Source organism: Argiope bruennichi, chromosome 5, assembly GCF_947563725.1.
Source record: "Argiope bruennichi chromosome 5, qqArgBrue1.1, whole genome shotgun sequence".
Classification (NCBI taxonomy): Eukaryota; Metazoa; Arthropoda; class Arachnida; order Araneae; family Araneidae; genus Argiope; species Argiope bruennichi.
Window position 1 is genome coordinate 78,623,068 of NC_079155.1, and position 9,662 is coordinate 78,632,729.

Sequence of the window (9,662 nt, forward strand, 5' to 3'; positions counted from 1 at the left end):
TCATCTCATTTTTTCTTTTATTTCTTAGGTATTATTCCACTTTATAGCAATAAAACGATTTATGAGTTGTTATTTTTATTTCTTAATATTCATATTTTGAAATCGTCTGACGACTGAATATCTTCTTTTATTAATCTGAAGAATACTACAATTGTTTTTGGTTTTTGCAAATCTATATCTATGTATGCTTTATTTTTATGGTAAACTAAAATCCTTTTGGAATTTGGTTTTTCTGAAAAAAAAAGCAACAAACTTTTCATTTATAAGGAATGTTTTATTTTATTTAAGATAAATTATATTCTGTGCTATTTTTTATTAATAATTATATTTTATATTTAAAATGGAAAAATCAAATGCAAATTTCTGTTCATTATTTCTTAAAGATGTGCCGCCTTCAAATTATATAAAGAAATTAAATGAAGGCGGATATTAACTTCTTGAGACTACTAATGCCAATAACCTTATTCAAGTTTCAATAGAAAAAGTTTATCAGAAAAGAACATCAACAAAAATTGGCATAAGATGTCAAAAATGATCTTATATCCATCAAATAATTCGTTCTTGAATAATAAATAATATTTGCATTCATTCCTTTTACAAATCTTACTTTATTCTAGAATTTATTATTCCATTATTTTTAGAAATTGATTGCTGATTTTTTCGAAAAAATGTTATTCTCTTCAAAAGAGCAAATTATAACAATAATTAATAAACCTATTTAATTGGCAGTCTTGTTGGATACAGATTTTTTTGATGCTTTAAATAAAACTTCAACAAATAATTTTTGATAAATTTATATCAGTTATATAAAAGTAAATCATATAAAATTTATTCAAAAAATAATTGTAAATGGGAAAAATGTTCAACAAAAATTTGTAAATGAAAAAAAAAAAATATCGAACAAATATTTGTAAATGTTAAAAACATTATTTGATAAATATTTGTAAACGGGAAAAAAATTTGTTCAGGAAGTATCTGCGTGGGCCTGATGATCCCTTATGTTTTCGCACCCCGCGAAATCGAATCAGAGAAAACCACTCATCTTCCTTTTACACATTTAAATGTTTTGTTTTTATGATAGCAACAACTGAAAGACCCAGCTTTGTACAAATAAGAATAACATATAGAATTAAATTTTTTTTTAAAAAAAAATTAGTACTTAGCATTATATTCGGTACGGGGCTCTGACCTCTGGTGGAAAAAAAAATGAGTACACTCAAAACAGTTAATAATCCAGAAACTTAACACATCGCTTCTAGACTCAACGCAAACAGCCATTTTCTTTTGTGTGCAAACATAAAGTTTATTCATTAATGGAACATAAAGGAAAATACAAACATTTAATGGAATTCATGCAAACCACTTTCTTATAAGTTGCACCAATTTTACTTGATATTACGACTTACAAAATTGAAATAAAACTGTAAGTGCAAGTGTGAAAATTGTGCGATATCTCTCGCTGCATATTTCAATAAAACAGTACTTCAAATTTTTTAAAATTATTGATCTATGAATAAATCGTTTTTTCTAGTGGAAATAATGCTAAAATGATATGTCCTAATATTATTTTCATAAATAATTAAATTGTTCAATATAATTCATTGTTTACAAATCAGAATTAGTAATTAGAAAAAATACAAATTTAACTATATGCCACCCGGTGAAACCACGTTGGTGTCATACAGAAACTACCGAGCAAGTGCGATGACGCCACATTGGTGTCATGTGAATTTTTATTTCTTTTATGAATATCTTATTTTATTTTAATTCTTTGCAATAAATTATTATTTAGAGTATGAAAATTGTTAATTTTTAAACCAATTAATTATTTTATGAAAATCAAAATTATAATTTTTTGAAAACTTCGAGAAACCGCCAGCGACAGAAGTTCTACCTGCGTCAAATAAGAGAATTCCGTTAGATAAGCGGGCGGCATAGTTTTAAGATTAAAAGACAAGATAAGAATTTGCAACAAATTGTATGCTTTTGATGTGGTAATAAGATGGGTTTACACTCCGCCAGTTATAAGACAGCCAGAAGGCAGCGCATGCGTAGAAAGGCTGAAAAATACTCTTAAATCCATGTCTAGCATTTGTTACGATGGGACAACTTGCCTCTGAATTGTATTTTTTTTCCCTTACTGCGCATGCATTTGTAGAATTTGGCAGGTTTTTTTGGCGCGAAAAAATTGATAACTTATTATAGATTAATTCCGACATTTTTTGCTCTTTGTCCTTTCTGATGCCAGATTGAGTTCCCCCCCCCCCTTTTTTTTCATTTTGTGTACCATTTTTCTCCATAATTTCCCAAATTTAGGTATGTTGATTTTTGTTTTTTTGAATTTTACCATGCTTCTTTGTGTAAATATCCATCATTTTAATACGATATGAAGTGAAAAAGAAAAATTGAGTTGACGCCAAAACGGCAATTTATGGCCAAACAAGGAACACCCGAATCTATCTTATGAAGTTGTGGCAGACATAAATCAGTCCCTGTCCGCGCATGCGCTGTCTTACCGGCCGTCTAATAACTGACCGAGTATAAACCCATCTATAAAATGGCTAGTTAAGATATTCCAGTTCATTTGACACACTTCATATTATCCGTTGCCAGAGATCGATGTTTGAGATCTATTATTCATTTTGTCAGGAGAAAGGCGCATAACATCACAATACAATGTCAGGCGTGTAGTTATGCATTATAGACATCATATTTATGATGTTGCCGTCCGATTTGAAATATTGTGTATTAGAATCCTCCAAAAGGGAAAATGAAGCATGTTACATTTATTTTGTACTGTAAATCTTCCATTTCTGTACCGAAATGTTTGATAAGAGATTCAGAAAGGCTTTATTGAACTTTGAAGCTAGCAAAGCAAAATTTTGAAGAATAAAAAAACAATTAAATTTTTAGTTTCATTCCTGTTAATGGGATTATCATTGCAATAGAATTCAAGGGACCAAAACATGTTCTTGCGAATAAAAAAAGGGAAAGAAAAGGCTTCATGGAAAAAGATTTAAAAAATATTTTAATATAAGTTAAATTTAAATATAATAATTGGAAATAAATCTTATAATCAAGAAACTTACTTTCTGTGGCAAGAAAGAAAGATTACAAGGGATGAAACAAAAAATGGGATAATTGAAATTTTGATAAAAAAATGTTGGCTCAAATTGAAATGTATTAGAAATATTTGAAGATAAAAGATACTAATACGGAATGTATTCTAGTTATTCGGCAAGAAATAAGCGTAATACTTGTTTATAATCATTTAGAAAAGCCAGGTTTGAACCATTTAGGCTATAGAATCCGTTCAAAATGAAGACAAATTCGTTTCATATTAAATTCGGTTTGATTTGGAAACAACAGCAATAAAAAAAGATTAGCATTGTTTTAACATTACTTTCTATATTTAGTTTATAAAAAAATCGAATGTCTAGTTCAAAATATCGTGGCATGAAAATCATTTAGGCCTGATTCGTCTTTTTTATATTATTTTTTTTAAAAAAAATTACTCTTTATCCAAATTGAAATGATTATATACACATAAATATCATCACAAAACATGTGTGTTTATATATAATATTTATAATAATAAATATTGTTCTTAAATATATTTAGAAATATTAATTAGTTATTTTAAATTAGTTTTTTTATTTATAATTTAGTTATTTTAAAATTACATAAAAAATTGTTGTCACTAAAACATTTTTTTAATTTTAAAGTTATGTATAAATTTATTTTTGTGCAATAATGCATATGCAATTATTAACATTTCTGATTAGAATATTAACTAAAAGATTAATAAAATATCATAATTTATAAACTTTATTAATTGTAATGATAATTTATGTGAAAGACTAATTAAGAATCAACTTACAATTTGAAAATCCTTTTTAATGAGCAGTTATAATTCAATGATTGCATCTACCAAATATGATATCTACAGTTCAAGCATATAGTGTGTCTTTTTTGAAGTGTTTTGAACGATTTTTGTAACATGCTTATCACATGTTGTAATTTGCAAATAGAATCTAACCATAAACAATATCAGATTTAAAAAAAACTATAGTTAGAGAGTAAATATCTGTATAATACGAAAACGGAGGATGAACTTTCGCTATGCATTATCGCATGTGTTGTGTGACCGCAAATACTTCTTTCTTGCTTGCAAAAAAAAAAAAAAAAACGAAAATTTTCAAAAATAAATGATATCTCTACAAAATCAAATTCTTTAAAGTAAACAAATTGATTTTACATGTCTGACAAGCCTAAAAACTTCATTTTCATACCAATCGTTCTAATTAATAATGATGTAAGATGCTTAAAATTGTTCATAAAAAGCCGCCAGGAAATTCTGATTTATTTATCCAATATCTCAGGTGTGAATCTTCTTAAATCCATGATTCATGAAAGATATTTAGAAAACGTATTTATTAAATTTCGAAGCAAGTTTAATCGTTTTGAATGAAATGTTCTAAAATTTGTAAAAAAATATTCAGAATCGACTGTAAATTATATTGAAAGACGTTTTGCTCGAAGTATGGTTTCAGTAAGTTTGGAAGAGAATATTTGATTAAATATATACTAAGAGTTTTCGATTTCCGATTACGTTTTGATTTAAATTTAAAGTTACCAAACTTTCTAAAAAAATTGAATGATTAAAATGCACAGAACTTTTCTCTTCATTCCAAAACAAATCTCTATTTTACATACTCATTACAACACATATTAATATTGGAAGAAAATTGCAAAAATATGAAGCATTTCAATTAAAGAAATAGTTTTGTCATTGTACTAATACAAATGTTATAAAATCAATTACCGTTTCTACTCATATTATATTTCTTATTGTTCTTTTTACTCTTTTTTTCGCATTATTTGAATACGGATCAAAATTAGGAAATATGCCCACATTATCCTTGTATAATTAGATTGCTAATTTTTTAGTATAATGTTTTCGGTTATTTTGAATCTGAAATTGAATTTTAAAATCAGTTATACAAAGAGATTAGTGCAATAAACAATATTCATTGTCAAAGAAAAGAAAAATTTTATTTAAACAATAATAATATATAGCTATAGAATAATAATATAAAAATATATTAGCTAATATATTTTAATAATTACCACATATTTCATTTATGCACCCGAAAATACTTTAATAAATAATTTAGATCTGAAATATTTCGAATTTTATACGAAAGATGCTTTTATATTTATTACAAATGAACAGAAATTATAATTTTAATTGTTTTTCATACTGTTGCAAAAGTAACTATATACATACATATATGATGCTCATTTTAGAAAAGTTTATCCTTAAAAATATTTTACTTGAAGGCAAGTACATGGGTTAACAAATTCTTAGAGGTAAATAATGCTAATAATCGCTACTACTAATAAAGATGATTCTTTGTATCTATGTTCCCATGTGTTCGTCGGCGCTGTTGGGAAAGAATGTTAGATCTAGAGTTACCAATATTAGCACATAAATATGCATTGGAGAATGGAATGTGTACTTCGGAGCCATTTAAAAAAATTAACTAGCATTTTAATTAATTAAATATTAAATAATATTTTAATATTTTCCTGTGATAACTGCCGAAAATATTATGATACAAAGACCGATTTTATATCATCTTTAAACTTAAAAAAAATATTTTTCTATTGATGCCATTTTAATAGTTATGCCGATTTTCTTTTAAATGTTAACAATTTTAAAAAAAAGTTTTTTTCAAATTTTTAATTACAGATTATATTTTTGCTCTGAAATTCAAACTGTTTTCATTGTTCCATCAAATATTTAAAAGCAGAAATTTTCTTCCATTGTTGAAAGATAAATAAGTAGAACTCTGTTTAATAACTGATTGGTTTACGTGACGAATAAGAAAGTAAATTCGTAGTATCGCGAAATTAAAAATAAACAGGATACTGACAGTTTTAATAATATATGATTATCTTTAAGAGCTACAGCCCTATAATACTTTAGTCTTTAAATCCCATATATTTTGAAACTTGATTCTGTAAAAAGGGTTCATATAAATAATAAACAGGTGTTAATCTATGTTGCAAACACGGCCTTAATTTCTATCACGATTAGATACTCAAAAATGTTTTCTTGAGGGAATTCTGAATATTGAATTATACATAAGAGATTTATTTGAGTAAACACAAGCTGGATTCCTGGAGAACTAAATAATCTGGTAGGTAATAAATTTTTACCCCTAATTATACATAATTTATGTTTAAAAAAGAATTAGAATGCTTTTTTTTGTTTTATATTTGTACGAATTTCAATTGGAAATTTGAATTTAAATCCAATACTATTCTTTGGGAATAGTTAACAATTTCAGATATCAATACCATTTTATTAAACGATAAATTGATGTTAACAGTAGATATTAATGGTATTTTATAATTTAGACTCATTTTGATTATTTAAAATCTTATGTTAAATTATTTATTTTTCTGTATACACAATATATCTAATACTCTTTATATACATTATACATATCATTCTTTATGCATTGTTATGATGGAATTTTATTTAATGCAGTGGTTTTAAAATATAAACACAAAATTCATCAATAATCAGCATTCTTATTAAAAACTAATTTCACCAAATTAAACAATATTTGAATGTTAAATTCCATTGCATTTCTTACCTTTTGTAATAGTCCGAGAGGATAAATCTGTACAACATTGCAAGAGAGAAATATGCAGCTGTGAAAAAGAACATTTCCAAGTAAACCAACTTCCAAATGCTTCCCCTCCATCGGAATAACAACCGAATAAAACCACCGGAAGTAGAAGAAGCAACATCATATTGGTAACTCACCGTCATACTTTGAGATTCCCGATACGTTTGATATTCAACTACTAACTAATTAATTTTTGGTTCACTTCCTTGAAAATGCTTTGCCACTTTATTCTTATAATTTTCATTGAAAAAATATTCCATTTTTAAAAACAGGTGTTAATGAAATTTGTGGTATAAAAATCCAAAATCAGCAGTTTTTTAGATATGCACACATTAAGCTTTTCAGTCACATCTTTAATATTAATTGGGGATCTCTATAAAAGTTTGTTATTACAATTTTGATTTCATTCTCCAGCTTAATTTTGATATTTATTTTCGAACTTCTTTATATATATATATATAAAATGCTTATTCAAATCCAGAATTTGCAAAAAAATTCATAACCATTGAGACGGCATCTCAACATTCTGACGAAGAATATTACTAGAAAATCGTTTGAAGTAAGCCAGCAAAAAATGCGTTGAATTCTGAGGTTAGATATAATTTTCTTCCAAAACTTTCGTTTTAAAATAGTAAAATCTAAGCCACAAATTTATACAAATCTCCATAAATCTCTAAATTTTCATTTAGTTTTATTTCTAATACTTTTTAAATATTTCTATATACTTTGAAGCAAAATATTATCTTATTTTTTCAACATTTGACAGCATCTCCTTGATTGTTTCGTTAACAAGGTGAATTAAGCATCACAGGAAATAGTTGGCAACACCCACACACTTCAGAATAACTGACTGCACATTATGCAGGCAAACAACACTGAATTACGAACACTTCACTCACTATCTCTCCGAAACGTTACAAATCTAACACATTGTGTGAGTCTTTCTGTAAGCGAAATAACTGCGTAATTGAGGAATAGTGAAAGGTTGCGATTTCACGTAACTGGTCGTTGAGTGTGTTCGATGGAGGTAGCGGCGGAAGAGCGGCAGTCTAAAAACGTCCTGGCAAACAATCCAGGAAAAAAGAATGTCGCTTCTTTGAGGACACAATTATACACCTCAAACCACTGTTTTCTTAGGCAGTGTTCGATTAGAAGACAAACAATAGCGATCTACAAGTCGTTTTCCATGCCCTAAAGGAGCATGATCTATTTATTTTTTTTTAAAACGCTATTGCAAAAAAGCTATCCAAAAGAATTTTTTGAGATACAATTTTGAACCTTTGAAAAAAGAAGCAAATTTAAAACCAAGAGTAAAAGCTCTATTTATTTAAATTAATCATTTTAAGAATTTAAGAGCTCGGAAATTAAATTTGCATACAATTCAGCATGCCCTATTTCAATGATTTTTAATGAACTTAGCATCTCTTTTGCAAATGAATTATGAAATTTGAAATAATTAGCATTAAAATTATAAACAAATATAAACATTTGATTAGAGTCATTGTTTTATTTTTGTATATCTTTCCTAACATCGGATTCAGTAATTAATATTTTAATGTTTATATGATTTTATTTATCTTGGTTTGTTTCATATTTGAAAAGATGGGAATTTGTTAAAGTTCTTTTACACATTTCTTGAAGTGATTGAGTCTTAAAATTTTAGTTCTAGAATTTGAGAGAAGATGCACTATTTAAATATTTCTACATTTTGATTATTAGTTCACAGACTAAAATTAATTAAGAAATTGATCTCGCATGATGGCGCCACATGGTAGAGAATTTTAAGGGAATTTTTTTAAAAAAAAAGGTTTTCTAATATTTATAATAGTGAATTATAAATTAAAGACTAAGAAGGACAAAAAATAAAAAATATATATAAAATTTTTATGAACATATTATTATTAGAATACTAATAAATGGAATATGGTTTTATATCAAAAATCTGCGAAAGGGAATAAAAATGTAAGAAAGTGAGGATTTGTAAACAATATATGGTAAATATAATAAGAATTAAAAAAATCACTAAAAAAAAATTTTCACACAAAATTGTATACGAATGCGATTAAAATTTCAGTTTTCTTTGGGTTTTTCTATCAAAGCTTCATTTATTTACTTTATTATTTTTCGGTGTATCCACCACGAACATATGTTATAGGTTTTACTTCTTATATATTTTTTAATTCTCCCTATTCTGCTATTTTATTTATATTTTTAATACCATAATCTAAATCAAATGTTAAGTACTAACAAATCACATATTCTACATCATGCTACATATCACATCACAATATCAATCACGCATAAAGGGTTTGTAATTTAATGCGCCCTTGATTAGGGAAAGCCTGTTAATCACTATGATGATTAAGTTTTTATTTTGTGTAGGTAAAAGATTTAAATTATTACAAGAAGATTAAAAAGGATACTTTTCTTTGAAAACAGCAAGACAACTTATGACACGTAGTAAAGATATGAATTGTACCAGAGTTTTTTTTTTTTCATCATTGCCTGACATTTTTTCGTGTGGTGAAGATGTACATAATTCTGAATTTAATAGTTGAAGGGAAAATGAGGTTTCGCAGCATCACAAAAATTCTCTGAAATATAACTCAATTATTTGATGCAAAATCTTGGCCTATCAAAACAAGATCCAAACATTTAAGATAAAAAAGGCAAATAAAACTTCTAAAGAGTGAAGTTTCAAAAATACCTAACGTGGAAAAGAAAATCCTTCCATACATTGATCAAGATAGAAAATTTGTATACAGAGTGAGTTTGATCTAATTTTCAAAATGGAAGAAAGTGATAAAACTGCCAATGTGGATTATAAAACACTATGGGAACCCAATCCTATTTCTTACCAATTTCAGTTTATGGCGGATAAAGTGATTATGTTACAAATCGGGAATAATTCTAATTAAAAAAGTTTCTGGTATACTAAAACCTAAAAAAAAGCACATG

The 9,662-nt window shown here is 26.6% G+C and overlaps 1 protein-coding gene across 1 annotated transcript in view; it reads right to left on the reverse strand.

Moving 5' to 3' along the window:
* LOC129969444 (bestrophin-4-like) overlaps positions 1–7,736 on the reverse strand; it is a 42,575-nt gene extending 34,839 nt beyond the window's left edge. The window contains exon 1 of the mRNA XM_056084017.1: positions 6,669–7,736. Within this exon, the coding sequence (XP_055939992.1) occupies positions 6,669–6,847 (179 nt within the window). The 5' untranslated portion in view covers positions 6,848–7,736. The remainder of the gene's footprint in view (positions 1–6,668) is intronic.
* Positions 7,737–9,662: the final 1,926 nt, after the last annotated feature.